This window comes from Choloepus didactylus, chromosome 3 (genome assembly GCF_015220235.1).
Source record: "Choloepus didactylus isolate mChoDid1 chromosome 3, mChoDid1.pri, whole genome shotgun sequence".
Taxonomy (NCBI): Eukaryota; Metazoa; Chordata; class Mammalia; order Pilosa; family Megalonychidae; genus Choloepus; species Choloepus didactylus.
In genome coordinates, this window is record NC_051309.1 from 108,588,336 (window position 1) to 108,607,857 (window position 19,522).

Below are 19,522 nucleotides of genomic sequence, written 5' to 3' on the forward strand. Positions count from 1 at the left end.
TCATTGTCAGCCTCTCCAAATTTCATATTCTGATGGTCAAGATACTTAGAAATTTAAATATCTTCTTTTCACAAAAAAGAAATCCCAGTTTTGGAATAATAGTCATCTTTCTCCCACAATTAATAAGGATGAGAATCTGATCTTTCCTCCCACTTGTTTAACCAAATCTGATAAATGATGCATTTTTGCTTCATTTGTGTTTGTCTTTTTCACCCTAGGTCAAAGAGTTCTACTCATATCAAAATGAGCCAGTGGCTATAGAAAATCTCAAGAGAGGCCTGGCTAGTTTATTTCAGATGCAGTTGAGCTCTGGAACCACCAATGAGGTACTTACTATGGGATCTGGCATCTTTTTTAGCTATAGGATTACCAAAATTGTTTATATGGGTTTCTATTTGTAGAAAACCAGTAAAAGAGTTACTACCATGGTAATGTTCAGAAAAGGTCCATTGAGAGGCCAACTCTCATTTACATAGAATACAGGTGCTATTTACCTCAATATTTTATTATTCAAATGCAGGGTAAAGGGAATTGTTGTCAGTTATATTAAGGGTATCTATGGAAGAACTGAATATTAGAGATGCAGAAACTCTTGGAAATCATTCTAGTGGTTCCTAGACTTCAACATGTACCACAATCCCATGGAAAGTTCACTTAAAATGTGGATTCCCTGGATTCATCCCATGGATTCTGATTAGGGAGGACCTAAGTCTTCTCTGATAATTTTGGGAACCACTGTTCAGAACTAACCCCCTTCATTTTATACATGAAAAGACTGAGGTTAAACTAGAGAAGTTAAGTGTCTCATCCAGGATCACATCTGGAGTCAAGGGCACAGCTAAGGTTGGAATCCAGGTTTCCAAATCTGAATCTTGCCAGCCCATGAGTGGGTGAGAAAATCTAACCACAGGGTTGGGTCAAGGGAATGTTGGTTAGTTTAATAGAATAGAAGCCAGGGTGGTGCTGACTTAGACTTTGGGGAAAGCTCAGAAAAGCTAAACAGAGTATGTATTGAATATGCTGGCCTAAACTCAGATTGTTGATATGACTAATAATGAGTTGAATTAATACCCCAGTTTCTAGGAAATAATCATGCTCAGTTAGTCAAAGTTAAACACACACACACACACACACACACACACACTCATGCATAACTGAGATACAGCATCAAAAGTCAACTTCCGTTGCCACAAGATCACCCATTTATCAGAGATTTCAGTTATCACCAGGCCATTTGTCCAACTCTTATTGGACATTGGAGAGAAGTAGGAAATCCTGTGTTATTCTTGCAACTGTAAGAAGGCACTGCTAAGACTCAGCCAAGGAGGATGGAAAAGAATCCACATGCTACAATTTTCAAGCCACTTCCCATTAGAATTCAAATGGTCTACAGGAAAATCTCAAACATAATGTTCTTGCTTTTCCTTTTAGGTAGATATCTCTGGGGACTGTAAAGTGACCTACCAGGCTCATCAAGACAAAGTGATCAAAATCAAGGCCTTGGATTCTTGCAAAATAGCAAGGTCTGGGTTTACTACCCAAAGTCAGGTATGATCAATATAATTTTCTTTGAGGCATTCAAAGGATTATATTTTGCAAAGACTAATTTAAAGTGATAGAGGAATAAGGTTAAGAGTAAGGTAATAGAATATAATTTGGGAAAACGAATAATTTTTGTTTAGGTTATAGTTTCATACATGTTAAATGAATAGACTGTGTTGTAGCTGAAGTCATGGGGGAAGGGTGGGAGGGATCTGTTTTGAAGATTAAAAGATAGTTTATTACTTAACTTGATTCAAAAATAAAAATTGACTACTTGATATAAATAGGTTTACATATTTGTTTATTAGGTCTTGGGTGTCAGTTCAAAAGCTACTTCTCTCACTACCTATAAGATAGAAGACAGCTTTGTTGTAGCTGTGCTTGCAGAAGAGACACATGGTTTTTGGCTGAATTTCCTACGAACTGTTACAGGCAAAATCATATCAAAGTAAGAAAATGCTAAAATTTTAATTTTCTTTGCTATTCTTTATTCTATTATCACACTTTGTTTTAAAGTAGATATTTATATATGCAATGTGCTTTTTCATTGACTATGAGCTCCCTGAAAGTAGTGACTACTTATTGTTTATTTCTCATATCATCTATAAGAATACATGACACATAGTAAACACTCAATAACTTTAAAAATAGAATTTACTTAAAAATTAGTAGTTTAGTTTGGAAATGGATAGAGGTGATGGTAGCACATTATTGTGAGAATAATGAATAGTACTGAATGGTGTGTGAAAGTGGTGAAAAGGGAAAGTTGAGAGTCCTATATGTCACCAGAAGGAAAGGTAGAGGTTACATGGGAGTGTATAACACAGGGAATCTTGTGGTGGACTATGACTGTGATTAAATGTACAAATATTTTAAAAAATCAATAGTTTATTGAATATTTAAATTTAAAAAAGCCATATTACTTGACTCATTCTAGTTCATTTTCTATTTTCTCTGTCAAATGTTTTTAACGTTAAGGTTAAAAAATGGTGGCATTTACATTTTCTCTCCTTCAGCAGTTTTTTTTTTAAATAAATACTAAAAGGGTCCATAGTAAAGAGATGCCCCTGAATTTTTTATTTGATTTATAACATTAAATAGTCAAGCCTGTTATTTCAATTTCAGAAAAATTTTCTGGTCAGAATACTTCTCACAGCATTAAGAATGGGAATTTCAAATTTAAGAGTATGTGTTATTTTCAAATTTTAATTTGGTAAAGAAAAATTTCTACCATTCAACATATATACCTTATGCCATAGCTTCTCAGACATTTCTTCTGAAGCAACCCTAATGTCAGAAGTGAATGGTTACAGAATCTTGGCAGAAGTGCTCCAAACTATAAATGCTTAAACTTTTATGAAGACTCACGTGGAGTAGAATTTTGCATTTTACCTCATATATTATTTTCATAAATTTTCATATAGCATAAATATTTAAAATTATTTATCAGGTCTGTCAGTTTTCCATTGCTGTGTAACATACCACTTAAAATTTAGTGGTGTAAGTAAACAATAATCATTTTAAAATTTTTTCTTATAATTCTGGGTTTGATTCAGCTCAACTAGGCACGTCTTGCTCAGGATCTTCTGCACAGTTGTGATAGTCACTGGCCAAAGTTGGAATTATTTGAAGGTTGCTACCTCACCCATCTGGTGCCTGGGAGGGCCCCAAACAACTGATGCTCCTCACACATCTATTTTTATCTCCATATGGTTTCTCAGCAAGGTAGTTTTAGGGTAGTCAGACTTCTTAAATGGCAACTCAAGGCTCCAAAGGCACATGTCCTGGTAGGTCACCACATGAAAAGATGAATTCTCTTTTATGACCTAGCCTTGAGAGTCATAGAGTGTCAGTTCCACTGTCTTCTTTTAGTTGTGGCCGTAACAGAATCCTGCCCAGGTTCAAGGAGAGGGATATAAACTGCCTTTTGATGGTAGACTGACAAGGTTCTGGAAGATCATGTGGGACAAAAATATTGTTGAAGCTATTTTTGGAAAATAAAATTTCCTGTCTTAATAAGTGGCATGTGGTTGTGTAGAACACGTCATTTTCAGAACACTGAGTTAAATTAAAAAAAAGTTGAACATCACTTCTCATTCATCATCCAGGCCAATTTTCTTCTGTATTCTCTTGCCATAATATTTTTAAAATCCAGACTTAACACTCCAAATCTTAAAATAAAATCATTGTTCTGGAAAGACTTCATAATTATCTTGAGTTTTTAGGCGCCTCTGGAGATATTGTAGCTTGAAAGACAAGGCCTCATACAAATTGAGTAAATTAGCATCATATCTTGTTTGCAAAAGAATGACAAATAGTATTTTACTCACTTATTGAATGCTGATGATGTGATATTTCTCTTCTGTGGTTATGCAGGCAGAAATTAGAGCTGAAGACAACTGAAACAGGCCCTAGAATGATGTCTGGAAAGCAGGTTGCAGCAGTAATTAAAGCAGTCGATTCAAAGTACAAAGCCATTCCCATTGTGGGGCAGGTCTTTCAGAGCAAGTGTAAAGGATGTCCTTCTGTAAGTGTGAACAACCTCGTTATGTAGTGACAGATGAGGATAATCAGGGCTTAAAACTATTTTCCTTGTGTCTCCAGTGGAAGCTTCAGTTCATTCTATGAAGAAAGTTTATAAAGAAGTACCAGCCACCTCTGAGTTGTGAGGAGAGTAACCTAACATTATGCACCTGAGATGAGACATAATTTGACAAAAATGAACAAGTACATACCACCCACTCATCTCAAACCAAAAGCATTATGATTTAAGGGCAGTTTTTGAAAAGGCAGCACCCAGAATGTAGGGACATACGAGGTCTGGTGAAATTGGGGGAAGCATGGGGTGTCAAGAACATGGATATGCTTCTAAATCCTGAAATGTCCCTGAGTAGCGACATGTCGGCAGGTGAGATCCTTAACTAAGCTCACTCTTCTAAATATTGCTATGAGGAATTAAAGGGATACCAAACACTCTGCCTAAATTAAGGAATATTTCTTTACTGGGCCTCAACCTCCTCTGCAATTACAAACAGTGTAGATCATCTTGTAACATTTAATTCAACGAAGAGCAATTTCATTTACTGCATGAATCAGTAGTGATACATTGCCACAGAAATTACTTTAGGCTCCAGCATTTCCTGATGCTTAACCTCTTGTTGGCAGAACAAACCCTTGGCTTCATGCTCTGCAGTTGCTACCAGAAAACACTCTTCCCTTTGGAGATTATTGGTGTTCAGAAAAATAGAATCATCAAGAAGTAATATCACAATATGCTTAAAGTACAAGGCACTAATTCATTGCTAGTTTCTCAAATTTACTGAATCAAATTAGGGGAAAAAGAAAGGGAACAATCTTCATCAATCTCAAAGTTTATTTTTTCTTTTGTTTTTGATCTATATGGTATTGAATGTTCTGAGGTAATTTTCTAATGTCATATGAGATGGAAATTATTTAGGAAATTGAATAATGAAATTAATAATCTTTTTTAATGCTACAAACTATTAGTTTCTCCCCACATAGTTACTGGACATTACAAACCATCTAAGATCTTTGATAATTATTTTTTAATTATTGTAGGAAGGTTTTAAATCATTAAGGAATTTGCTTTTCCAACTTTGTATGATGTCATTTTTGCAACTCTTTAAAGCAAAAAAAATTCTGAATTCATATTGATAGGCTCTCTGCCCACAGAAATGACCCTATAAATCTTTAGCTAAGAGTGGCTAGAATATTGCTTTGGAATATCCTGTTAAGATTAGATAACCAAAGAAGTTTGGAAAAGAGAAAAATAAGTGTCTATTCCTTATTAGAGGGAATGAATAACTTAAAACTGGTAGCCTGCTGACTACCCAGAGTTAGAAAGTTGGAAATCACAGACAGTATATAACGCATTCTTTACAACTAGGGAATAAGTGGTAAATTATGAAAAATAAGTTCTTCAGCTTGATTCAACATCAAGAGATGTCACTAAGTAAAACTATTTACTATTTTTAAAACCACAGCAGAATAATAGCAGTGTGAGTGAAACATATCTTTATCTAAATAATACTTTACTTAGCACAATTGTTATATAAGTAATGAACAGTTCATACCTCAGCAATATTAAAACACTGCATTTCATACCAAAAATACAATAGAGATGTTATAGAGAAATCTTTTCAATTATTAAAAAACAAAACAAAACAAAACAGAACTCTGATTTTCAGTGAAGTTCAGGAAAATTAGAAACTTGGGGCACTTCTTCTGCAGTGCTGATTTTTATTTTTCCCTTCTAAACTATCCTGTTGTTAATTTAAATTCTACACAGCTTCACTAAGGCCTAGTTCATGCCTAACCTGAGACCTAACTAGAGGAACCACAACCTATATGCCCAGAGACGAGTTAACTTTCGCCTGAGGTGCTTTGAGCTAAATACTAGTAGACAAACACAATTCCCCCCTCAGATGAACTGCATGTGGGGTCAGCAGACCTCATCTGCCTCCGGGAATTAGAAGGATGTGATATGGGCCGGGATGATGTAAGATACAAAAAACCTGTTTTTCTTGTCAGATACAAGGAAAAAAATTATTTCTGGGGAAACATCTTTTGTCAATGTGGAAGTGGAGAATTATGAATGGGGTGTGAACCGGCAGCCATGTTTTGCAGCTTCCGGAGCACTGGCAGGCCACGAGGAAACATCTGCAGCCCGACAGTCTGTCCAAGGCCAATTCTGTCAGAAGCTTCCTGGCCTTCATTCAGCATCTCAGGACAGCGAAGAAGGAAGAGATCCTCCAAATACTAAAGAATGAGAGCGAGGAAGTACTGTAAGTTCTCGGAATATGGTGTGGGGGTGTCTGTAGGAAAACACTGCTAAGTTGTTGCTTATTATTAGTCAAGAAGGACCCCTTTTAACTAACTGCCCCCTCTCTAAATCAATTATTTTGTTTTTCTGCATTTTCATCAAATAGTTATGCCACAATGCAGTACTTTAGTGCAATTATAAGTTTTTAGCAGGGACATAGAATGCCCTTTTTTTTTTTTTCCTTTTTTCTTTTCTTCAATAAGTAAGGGCAGCGCTTCGAGCTAAATACTAGTAGATAAACATGATTCCCCCCTCAGATGAACCGTATGTGGGGTCAGCAGGCCTCATTTGCCTCTGGGAATTAGAAGGATGTGATATGGGCCGAGATGATGTAAGATACAAAAAGCCTCTTTTGCTTGCCAGATACAAGGAAAAAAAATATTTCTGAGGAAACACTGTTTTTGAAATCATGTCCCTGAAGCTATAAATTTACATTTGAAAAGATTTCGGAGTTGATTTAAAAAACAAAAAGACAGTATGGCTGCTTCAGTTGAAAAATGTGATTTCATTAACGTTCCAGTGGTCAAGTGGTCACCCCCATCAAAGCCACGTTCTAGGTAGAAAACTGAGAACTGAGGTAAATACCCAGAAGACACAAGAGAAAAGAAGTCCCTAAATTTTTGAATTTTTGCTGAAAGTGTGATTCATTTTACATGTGTAATCGAGTGAGTTAATTCTCAAATTCACTTTGTCTGAAAACACAGGTTACCAAACAACAAAATTAACCAAATTGATCTGCTGTGTAATGCCAATTGTTTTAATTGAGGATATGGATCATGGCTCAATTCATTTGACAAATAGTAAAAAATAGTCGTTAACATCATCAAAAAGTAAAATTGGCCTAGTTGTAAACACAGGCACCAGAAAGCAGTGGCAGCATTCACTGAGTTCAAAGGACTCAACTCCCCTAAAAGGAGAGAATTAAGCTTTTTTCTGAGATGTCTGTATATTATTGATTGCAGTTGTCATTTACTTGCTTTGATGACAACTGATAAGGATTCCATATAACTAACCACAAATTGTTTACTCACTTCAAAAATAAATATTTAAACTGGAAGTTGAAAGATATGCAAAATCATTAATTTTCAGGCTCTATTTTAATCATAGAACTTTAAAATATATTGGTAGAGTGTCTTGTTTAATACCGAAGATAAAAGTACTTAAGAAAAGTGCAAAAACTAGCTAATAATATAGAATAGAGTTTACACTAAACCTTGGCCTTATCTGTGTCCCCAAAATTTTAAGGCGGCAATAATTTGGATATCTGTATGATGTCATTTCTAAATCAGATTATTTACACAATTCTGTACCAAATCATGCATAACACACTTGTAGCATAGTGTAATAGAGAGGCTGCTGCTCTAAAATCAGAAGACAGTTTTCAATTGTGACCTCCAATAGCAATTCCTTTAGTCAAGTCATAAACATTTAGCCTCTCTGAGTCTCACTTTGAACATCTGTAAAATCAGTTTCCTAATTTCTCCTCTTTATTGTAGATAGTGAAAGGCTGCAGGGTGGAATGTAACATATTCAAGTGTCTGCTGTCCATATCCTGTAATTTGCAGGATATTAACAGATATGCCAAGAGGAAAGAATTCTATAGGCAACTGAGTTTGGAAAACACGGGGTTCAAAGTCAGGTTAAATAGTTCTCTGCTGCAGAAATTTTCAATGCCTTTAATCTGATAATATTCTTTGTAAGTTTCCTTGAATATTTTCTAACTCACATGAACTTGGAACTCTTTTTTATGAAACATTTTGTAGAACTAGTGCCACATGGAAAACACTTTGGGCAATACCAGTGTAAATAAATGACTAGATTCCAGTGTCAGAAAAACTTGGGTTCTAATCCCAGCCATGCCATTTACTAGCAATGTGACTTTGAACAGATGACTCAGTATTTCTAAGTCTGTTTCCTCATATGTAAGTGGGAATATTAGTATTAACTTTACAGGGATGTTCAGAGGGTTAACTGAGGTGATAGTATTAATAAGAGCTACTATTTATCAATTACTCACTATGTTTATCTGCCAACCTCTATTCAAAATTATTTTACGTAGATTATGTAGTTTAATCCTCCCAACAATCTCATGGTAACTAGAATTTTAGCCCCATTTTATAGCTGAAGAAATTAAAGCAAAGAGAGGTTGCACATGTAAAATTTCTAGTGCAATGATTATGTATTAGGCCCTCAATGAGTTATCTCTTGCTGGCCTCTCCCTCATTCACTCCCAGCCTGACTGGTTTTTTGTTAGGATCAAAACAATACAGCGAGTATATAATTTTTAAAAAATAGAAAACTGAGCACATGTATGGTGTGTTTAGATGAATGTGGTATATACTATCTACATACATATGTTCATTTGTGTGACAGTAGTTTTCAGAAATTTTACCAACTTAGCCTCATCCAACCAAAGATTTTTGATGACTAGATTATGTAATTTGAACCTTCCCGTAGGAGTTCTAATCTGTTTATACATACTCACTGTGACTGAATGCAGAACTACACCATGATGTTTTTATGTTTAAAAATGAGCAAAAACCTCTCACTTAGATGTAAATTCAATTTAAAAGATTTTTTCATCTTTTCATTTAAAAAATGCTGCTCTAGCTAAATATTTAGGCATTTAAGAAATGTATGCATTTGCAAAGCCAATTAGAGAATCAATTTTGAGGACTGTACCTTTTATATATTACTGATATAGAAAACAATTTTTACTTAATTTATAATTTTATTTATATAATTTTATTTAAGGGCATGCAAATTATATTTGGCTGAGGTTAATATAATACAATTAGTTTGTATTTTCTGAGTATACATTGAACAGGAGAGAGAGAAGTTAAGGGAATGGTTTAAAATGAATGAGGTAAGTGAAGGAAAAAAGTCTTATCCATTGGTTTTTCTTTGTAATAATAAAATTTCACTTCTATGGAAAAATAAAATCAATGGGCAATCTGTGAGTGGTAGAGATTTTTAGGAATTCCTTAAGCATTCTACACCGGTGTCCACGATGGTGCCTTCCTTACAGACCTCAGCTGGTGGACGCCGTCACCTCTGCTCAGACTCCAGCCTCATTAGAAGCCATGTTGGAGTTTTTGGATTTCAAAAGTGGCAGCACCATTATCCTTCAGGAGAGGTTTCTGTATGCCTGTGGATTTGCCTCCCACCCCAATGAAGCACTCCTGAAAGCACTGATTGTAAGTCGAATGGACATTCGGAAAATAAACGTTCTCAGCTGCTTCATAAAAGTTCTTAAGAATCTAAGCAGTAATGAAAAATTGTTTGAGTCAGAATGAAAGTTGCAAACTAGAGCCTCTAATTATTCAGATTCATCTTCTATTAGACTATTTTCTATCCACTAATCATTAGCTGTACAGTAAATTATTTCCTTTAAAGTATCTTCTTTACCTTTCCTCCAAATAACATAAACTATACTTTATGGAAATTTAAAAGATGTTTTCACCTATCATATACTGTGAGATAGTTATGACAAAATTTCAAAGAGGAAAAGTCTTTTTTATGCCCCAATAATCAATTTTAAAAGACTTGTTTTGGCTTCAAAATTCTTCATGATATTTAATACACAGTATATTTAAGAGATACAATTCTTCCAAAATTAAAAACTTTATATTGGAAACAAAAGCTAAACTTTTCTGGGATCCCAAGATTAAATGTAAAGTGCCTCTTATGTTACTAGAAAGGATCTGGTGGAATAGTTCGTAATCATTTTTGGAAAATTGGCTCATGTGAGAATCTGATAAAAGCATCTAAGCCCCTCTTTAACAGACCGGCTTTTGGAGTCACTGACCCAATAAATCCAATCCATAAATCCCTAAGAAGTTCATAGACCCCAGGTTAAGAATGCCTGGAAAGGGGAGATGCTATTAACTCTTCATTTCAAAGCTAGATAGTGAATTTGTTACTGTCTGTCCTAAAGCAAAATTATGAGTTTGCCATCAAGGAGAAAAAAGACACTTTTTTCTGGCATTAGTATCCCTTGGAAATGTTTATGTGTTTTTGGTGAACTCTTTTATCCCTGTTTGGCAAACAGACAAAGTTCCAAGGTTCCTTTGGGAGCAATGACATCAGAGAAACTGTGATGATCGTCATCGGGGCCCTCGTCAGGAAGCTGTGCCAGAATGAAGGCTGCAAACTTAAAGTAAGTGAGAATCCAATCCCATGTGTTATATGATTCCAGGCCATCCTATGTAATACTCACCATGCTGCCCAGCATGGGCTCATCTATGTCCCCTTATCCTGCTCTACTTTTCCTATTTCCATAGGGATTATTGTCATCCAATGTATTTTATAATTTCCTTATTTGTAGTGCTTATTTTTTATTTCTGACTCTACTCACTAGAATGTAAGCTCCACATGGAAACAGATCTTTATTTTGCTCAACATCAATTGCTCAAAATAGTACTTGGCACTAAGATAATAAATACTTGTTAAAAAGTGAACAGTCCATTCATCTTTCTATCAGCATGTATTTCTTGAGTGCCACCTTGTGCTTGGCTTTTGCAGTGTGTATGGTATAGTTCTTGTTTTAAGAAAAATATTAGATTCCAGGGCTACCTCCTAGAGCAGAACTTTGTCTGTGTGTATGTGTTTTGCAGTTTTAATGGTAGGAATTTAGTTGCTTCTAATTATTTAGAATTTTACATTGTATTTTTAAAATTTCATTTGCTCAAAGCTTCTCCACTTGGCTAAGTGGATTATCAGTTTTTGCATCTTCCTCATTAAAAAAAGGCAAAAGCACTTACTTTGTAAGCATAACTAAATATGGAAAATCCAAATAGATTAATATCCGACACACCCCATCTTTCTATAATGCAAATAAAGATGCTGAATGTACAAAAACATAGTCTTTTTTCTGTCCACTTATGTACAACCAGCTTCTATTCAGCATTTTTCTTTAGCCCAGACAGATATCACTATATTATTTTGCTTACTAAGCATTTGCTATTAAAAACAATAGGGAGAACATTCTTGAAACGAAATGGTTATAAAAGAGGCAACTCACAACTAGAATGTAAAGTATAAAAAAGATTACTAGGAAAAAATAGTCTTGAAAATGTTTGAATATCACTTTATTAAGTTCTTGCCAAAACGAAATTTATTATTTTTATGACTTTTTGTATTTTTTTTTAATTTTCCTAATTATGTGAGTAATTGATTTACTTCAGCAATCCACACAGTAAAATATCTTGGCTAAAGGCAAAGCCGATGCATAAAACATCCATTTAGTGGATTTAATGAGCATCTACTCTGAGCAAGGCACATTGCTAATCTCCGGAAATAAAGATTCAGAAGATATTATACCACCCTCAAAGAACTCCGACACTGTTTATCTAACATAAGCAGATACATAATCTTACTGAAATATGAGCAAAGTGTTCTGAGAATATAGAAAATGCAGCTATGTATTCTGTTAGGGAGTATTGGGGGGAATTTTCCTCAAAGTGCTAATATCTGAGCTTAGTCTGAAGAGCTTTAGGTGAACAGATGGTAGCACCACGGAATGAAAGGCATTCTCCGAGAAACACAGCAATGTACGAAAATACCCAAAGTCAAAATGGGCCTAGTGTGCTTGGAAACAATGAGAAATTCTGTGCGGCTGGAACACAAAATTCTTATATTTGTAGGGACAGATGGGTGGGAGTGAAGAAGCAGAAAAGAGGGAAAGAGAGAAGAGAGGCTGACTGGATGTTCATTAATGACAAGCTAAGGAGTCTCATGACAAGCCAAGGACTCTGGGCTTCATTCTATAGAAAGGGAGACTAATGAGGCTATTAGGCATGTGAATGACATAGATGTTTTTATTTAGGAAGAAGCAAAGTGGTGTGTGAATCGGGTGTCAGCTGGAATTAGTGAGCTCTGGTAGGAAACATTTGCAATAACCTAGATAAAAATTATAAAGGTCATAAATAATGTAGGAGCAGCGGAGTGAGAGAAGGAGACAGATTCAAGAGCCATCTAGGAGGCAGATAGTGTTTAGTGGTCAATGGGATATGACGAATGAGAGAGAAGAAAGAGTCCAGGTGACTGAAAACTCCCAGGTTAGGGTCTTAGGTGAATGGTGGTGCCAACCACTGAAGCAAGAGTCACAGAGCCAGGTTTGGGGGTGGAAGGAGAGTAGAAGTAATTTATTTGGGCCATGTTAAGTTTGAAATCATTTGTGTGACCAGGTTGAATTATCCAACGGGCAAATGACTGTGCCTATCTTCAGCTGCAGAGAGGAGTGAGGGCTAGGAATAGAGAGTGAAACCTTGGGAGAGAATGGGATTACCTGGGGGAGGCATATGGCATGAGAAGGAAACTGAGCAAAAGACTAATTTTAAAGTTCTTCCGATAATACAGCAGCCTAGTTTTCATCATAGCTTTAAAGTTACCTTGTAGACAGCTGCAAACTACCCACTGTCACTGGCATGCGATTTTATTAATGTTTTTGAGAAACTGTTTTTTTAATACATCATTGAAGATAATGAGACTTGGCCCCCAGACTGTAGCCAATATTCAAATTTTCTTTTCAACTCTCTTCTGTGGAATACGCATCTACCTTTTGCCTAAATCAAACACATGTGAATAGAGGTCTCATTCCCTTTCCTACTCCTTCTATCCAATTCCCACCTACCTCCTGTGGGCATATTCTAAGTCCAAATTTAAGGAATCTGCTAGCCACACAATATTTATTCTGCCCCAAAGATACCTGCCATTCTATCAAGGTCTCTGGTTTTTCAGCATTTACAATCATGAAAGCTACTGCCATATGACAATCAGAATGGCAACTAGACAAGTTCACAATTAGTACAGTGCCCCACTCCATCTTTTTTTCAATTTGTTTTTTGTTTACATTTTGACCTACCTGTAGTCTACTTTCTTCTTTTACCAAAAATTTGTATTAGAAAAATTCAAACCTACAGAAAAGTTGCAAGACTAATGCAATTGTATGATCATCTGTATATTCTTCACCTATATTCACCAGTTGTTAACATTTTGCCATAGTTGCTTTATTTTATTCTATTTTCTTTTTTTCCTTTCTGTGAGGGTGGGTGGTTGAACCATTTCAGTATGAGTTGCATGTATCTTACTCTTTACCCCTAAATACTTATTACTTGGATATCATTGTGTACATACAGGCCCTTATGACAAAATATGTGTGTGGGTGGGGAGTGGCACATATATATACATAAATAATCATGAGTTCATACTGCTCTCTCTAATTTCAGTTCAACACAGGGTTTTTTCTTTCCTCCTCCCTTTCCATAATCATATTTTCCTTCTTCCACAGTGAATGGAACATCAATATATTGATTAATTTCCTTACAAAATGTACACAAAATAGTTTTGAAGTTGTTCCACCAATCACACTACAAAAACAAATTGACAAAGTAAAGTTCAAGACTTCATTAGAGTTCTTTTTGTCTTTGGAACTATTCCATTGAGGACATACTATGTTCAAAAGTTTCTTGGATTCTTTTTAAAGTCTCTTCTGTTTAGTTTTGTTATTCATTTAATATACATTTAGTTTAATTGGTTTCTGTTTGAATTTAATTTCAGCAATGTTCCACCTTTGTTGATTTAATTTTATTTTTTGTATGTGTGAAACATTAACGTTTCAAAAGTAAAAATTATATTTTAAAAGTATCCTCAAAGAGGTCTCATTCCCTTTCTTACTCCTTCTGCCCAGTTCCCACCTACCTCCTGTGGGTAAGCAGCCATTAGTTTCTGGTTTATCCTTTCTATATTTCTTTTAGTAACAGTAAGCTAATGTACACACACATATACACATGCATTCTTATTTCCTTTTTTCCTTTCTTTCTTGCACAAATGATAGTATTCTATATGTAATCTTTTGTATCTTGCTTTTTCTATTTAACAATATATCCTGGAAATCATCCTATACTGGTTCAAAGAGAGTATCCTTATTGCTTTTTACAACTGCTTGGTACTCCATCTTGTCCATGTACCCCGGTTCATTCAACCCATCTCCTATGTATGGTCATGCAAGTGGTTTCCATATTTTGCTATTATGAATAATACGGAAATGAATATCCTTAAGTATATGTTTTGGGTTTTTTTTTTCATTTCATTGGCGATGGGTCTAAATGCAGTTTTGTCAGTTTGGCCAAATTATCTTCCATAGAAATTGCACCGCTTTATGCTTCCATCAGCCATGTGTGAGAATGCGTACTTCCCCCAGCCTCGCCAAGGAACTGTATTGTCAAATATTTGGATTTTTTTACCAATCTGATTGTTGAGAAATGGCATTTCTCTAATTACATGTGAAGCTAAGCATCTATTTAGAGCCTTTTGTATTTGTTTCTCTCTCTCATATGTGTATGCATGTACTCACAGCATAATTTCAGAGTTCATGAATCCTATAGTTGAACTAGTGCTTAAGAGTCTTTATTTTAAAGATGAATTTGAGGCACCTGAAACACAGGGAGTGGCAAAAAATAAGGTCAGGACCCAGATGTCCCTACTTCTGGTTTGGTTTTCCACTAAACTATTAACTTGTACTCGATTCCTTTTCCTGTCCAGGTCAGAAAAAAGACTTTTTCTGATTAAGGGCATATTTCAAAATTATCTAGGAAAGTACCTGCCACATAGGAGACACTCAAGAAATATTTCTTGAACTGTATGTTAGCATTGATCAAATTTGGAACTGATTAGAAACAAGCACTTTTCAAAACACTTGGTACAAGATCTTACGGCTGAGCTCTAAGTGTTTCCATCAACATTGTTACTTTAAAAAAATCGGCTCCATCCAGTTATTTCTTTAGAAATTCAATGAATGGGCAGTTTTATAAATAACCAATCACAAGAGTTTTTTTAAAGATTTTATACATTCAGAATGTGTTCAAACTAAGTGGCTATTATTAATTTAACCTCATTGTTTTAAAAAGAGTGTGTCAGTATATGTATTTTTTAAAGTATAGCACTTTTATCAAACTTGCATTTTGTGCTTCATTCAGGCAACTGATGCAAATTATAAAATAAAGTGCAAAACATTTTACAAATAAAATTAGGGTATTTTCTTGGACTCAAGAATGAAACCAACCTTGCCCAAGCCTTTTTAATATATGGTCATGCACATGTCTGAGGTATTTTTTAGGCAGTGGTCGAAGCGAAGAAGTTAATCCTCAGAGGACTTGAAAAAGCAGAGAAAAAAGAGGACATCATTATGTACCTGCTGGCTTTGAAAAATGCTCTGCTTCCAGAAGGCATCCCACTGCTCCTGAAGTATGCGGAGGCAGGGGAAGGACCTGTCAGCCACCTTGCTACCACTGCACTCCAGAGATACGATGTTCCTTTCATAACCCAGGAGGTAAATCCAAGAGTATATGCAACATTCACAACAACAACAAAACACATGCCTAAACATGAGTAAATTGCAAATCCTCTCTTCGCCCCATTTGTTTTTCAGTCTCTCTTTCCTGCTTAGAAATAACTCAAACTGGATTTAAACCTGTTTTGAAACATCCTCATATTTATAGTAGATAATGTCCTATATCCTAAAGCATAAACATTAAAGCATATTCTCTTATATTTAGAAGCAAATTCTTTTCAGAAATGTCTTTACATTTCTGAAGGTTTTTAAATGCTGAAAAATTTCAACACTAGTATTACCTCGTTTCTATAACTAAGTTGTTCCTATGACTACATTTTCAGGAAGCCATCTAAATCAAGCTTTTGTTAGGGCATACAATGTTTATAAACCTCGAGAGAAATTGCCTGCCAAGAATGGTGTTTCTGATTTTTGTCAAAGATGGTAGGCTACCAAGCATAATAGTTAGGGTCAGAGGATTTTTTTTTCTTTTGTAATTTATGGGTTTACAAAACAATTATGCATAAAATACAGGATTCCCATATACCACCCTATTATTGACACCTTGCATGAGTGTGGAGCATTTGTTATAACTGACGATAGCACATTTTAAAAATTTTACTATTAACTGTAGTCCATGATTTATTTATGGTTCACTGTTTGTGTAGCATAGTTCCATGGATTTTTAAAAAAAATTTTTTCTGTTACCATATATACAATCTAACATTTCACCTTTTAATTACACTCAGATATATACGAGGGCCACAAGAGTTGGAGACAGACAGACTTATGCATAAATTCTGGGTCTGTCCCTTCCTGTTTTGCTCTTGGATGAGTCACTTAACCTTTATATGCCCAAGAGCAAGTCCAAGATTTGAAGGAGATATACAAAGGCAGAGGGAAGTAGAATTGAAAGAAATATTTATAAATTCCTAGAACAGAACTTCACACGTTGCATATTGTTAGGCAATTCTATTAACCAGTGAAATTACTCATTGCCACAGAATACAATTATTAAGACAAATTTCTTAATAATTTGTGAAAGAAAGGTGAAGAGGATTTTGAGGGGCTTGACTGTAGGTAAATATCTCTTCATGTATTTGTCTCTCACCAGAGCCCCATTGCTACATGGCAGTTGTACCCTTAAAAATCTGTATTAGTCAGGTAACACGACATTATGCTGCAGTAACAAATAACCTTCAAAATCTCATCAGTTTAACAAAAGTTTATTTCTCATTCATGCTATGCCCAATGTGGGTAAGGCAATATGTGACCCCAAGGTCACCATAATAGTAGGAGCAAGAGATGAAGAAGTCACATCAGCACTTAACTACCTTGGCCCAGAAGTGACCCCCTTCGATTCTGTTGACAGTCCACTAGCCAGAGCTAGTCATACAGCCCTAACCTATTTGCAAAGGAACATGGGAAATGTAGGAGCACATGTATACTTTCATGGACACTTTCATCTGCCATAATATCAACTCTAAAAATCTAGACATGCATTAATCAAGCCTGAACATCTTATGAACAGGTGAAGAAGACTTTGAACAGGATATACCACCAGAATCATAAAGTTCATGAAAAGACTGTGCGTACCACTGCAGCTGCTATCATTTTAAATAGCAATCCATCCTACATGGAAGTAAAAAACCTCCTACTGTCTATTGGGGAGCTTCCCAAAGAAATGAATAAATACATGCTTGCCTTTGTCCAGGACATCCTCCGTTTTGAAATGCCTGCAAGGTATGACATGGTGGTCTCTCTTATTTTTCAAACTTGTTTGTGTATTGCTGTGGTAAACATGTGGCTGACCATAATGGTAAGGCCATTGTGCTGAGTTATGTTGCATAAAATAGAAGAGTTTGCTTGCTAAATTTCTCATAAGAGAACTATTTAGTGAGACAGATAGAACAAATCCACTTGGCACTATGATTTGGAAATTATCCTTTTTACTCTGATAAAACAGTACTATTTTTACAGATAGCACAACAAAATAATATAAGTTCTCACCCAACAGTCTTTCATTTTAACTTTCCATATTTTAGAGATCTTTGAAGCCTCATTTATCACGGATCAAATGAACTTACCATTTAAGTTTAAAACCTTAAGAGTGACCCACATTTTAAGTCTATTCAAGATAGGAAGAGTGGGATCAGCAGACTTCAGTGACTCTCTTTGGACTCATCTTCCTTCTGGCTTTCAGTCTCTCCTTCCTCCATTCACTGGTGTCACTCTTCCAAGTGGCTCTCCCAGAGCTCTCTGCTACTTACTCATCACTGGAATCAGAGGGCCAAAGGAATTTCTATTCCCCTGAGTTACATACAGGACAGTACCCCTAGGAACGATCCAATTTGAATATACTTAGTAGTAAAGGAAAACAGAGACAGGGGAGGGCAGAGAGTAGATAGAGAAAAGAAACAACAATGACAAAAAAATAGGGCAGTAAAAGAGAGAAGGAAAGAGCAACAAAGAACAAGGTAATTGAAGGAATGGAACAAGAAACAGGAGGAATGAGTAGAAGAGAGAAAAAAGCAAGACAAAAAGGGGAAAGAAGAAAAGAATAGGTGAGTGAGGGAGGAAAGAAGCAAAGTCTATCTGCAGCCATGCATTTCTAGTGGAATGGATTTGACCTGTCCCGTTTCTCTGCTGGCTGTTATGAGACTGTGGCAAGTCTGGGGAGAGCTGGGTGTATTTACTGCTTTTGTCTTTCGAACCTAGTCATTCAATGACAAGTAAAGAGATAGGGTTGGGGCAGCCTAGGGAATGTGAGGAAGCCACAAACATGGGGGCCAGATTCCCAGAATCGGTGATATTAGAGTTGAAAGTGAAGCTGAAGACCACCTCATTTGGTATTTTTCTCCAGTGTAGGGATCTACTCTCCTGGCAAAGCCCTGGTTGACTTTGCTTGCAGTTCTCCAGTGGCAGGAAGCTCACCACCTCTGAGGCAATTTGTATCGTTGTTCAGAGACTAATCTTCACTTCTTTGTAAAACTGAAATCTTTTCCATAATTGCTGCCTGTTGTCTCTGGTTTTATCCCGGAAGCAAAGCAGAATATGTCTAATCATTCTTCTATCCACATGATGCCCTTAGGATATTTGAGGATGGCTATCATGACCTTCCTCATTTTTTCTTCTCACACATAACCCAATGATTTTAGGGAAAAGACGAACCTATATAAGGTTTCCATTCCTTCCCTCTTCCTAATTTTCAGACCTATTTCCAGATTCCTTTAGTTGACTATTTTGATGTTTTGCTGTGGTTTCATAATTTGATTATTACTGACTCAATTAGGGCTAGGTAGTCATAAATGGAAAAATCTCAACACTAATTAGATGGGCAGACAAGATAGAGGTATGGGATAAGGATTAAGACTTTCTTTAGAGGAGATAATGGTTCATATATGGATTGTACTGAGGTGTTTTTTTATTTGGAAACTACATAAATATAGAATAATTTCCTGGAAATTTACAGTTATATATCATTAGCCAGTGATGACATTAAAGGGTGTAAAAGAAGTTTGTGCAACTGCCCCACTTTAGTCCAGCTTTCCTTAAAGTGTATAATATTTAGCAATAGAACATTGATGGTACAAAGAAAAAAATCAGCGTTGGCATAGCTAAAAAATTAGTGGTGAGCATAGCTGCCTTCCAAAGAAAAAAATTAAGACCATTCCTAAGGTGTGTCCACCACGCAGGCATAAGCCATCTCATAGCTGGGGTGCCCTCATCTCACTGTTGTTTTGCTAGCAAGCTACATTTCAGTCTCTAAGGAATGAAGGGGAAAACCCTAATGCTGATGTTCCAGC

The 19,522-nt window shown here is 35.8% G+C and overlaps 1 protein-coding gene across 1 annotated transcript in view; it reads left to right on the forward strand.

Moving 5' to 3' along the window:
• LOC119529693 (microsomal triglyceride transfer protein) overlaps positions 1–19,522 on the forward strand; it is a 41,421-nt gene that overhangs the window by 11,326 nt on the left and 10,573 nt on the right. Inside the window, exons 4-12 of the mRNA XM_037830322.1 lie at positions 219–326; positions 1,432–1,548; positions 1,851–1,990; positions 3,919–4,069; positions 6,190–6,347; positions 9,414–9,582; positions 10,437–10,544; positions 15,504–15,716; positions 17,248–17,459. Coding sequence (XP_037686250.1) covers positions 219–326; positions 1,432–1,548; positions 1,851–1,990; positions 3,919–4,069; positions 6,190–6,347; positions 9,414–9,582; positions 10,437–10,544; positions 15,504–15,716; positions 17,248–17,459 — 1,376 coding nt within the window. The remainder of the gene's footprint in view (positions 1–218; positions 327–1,431; positions 1,549–1,850; positions 1,991–3,918; positions 4,070–6,189; positions 6,348–9,413; positions 9,583–10,436; positions 10,545–15,503; positions 15,717–17,247; positions 17,460–19,522) is intronic.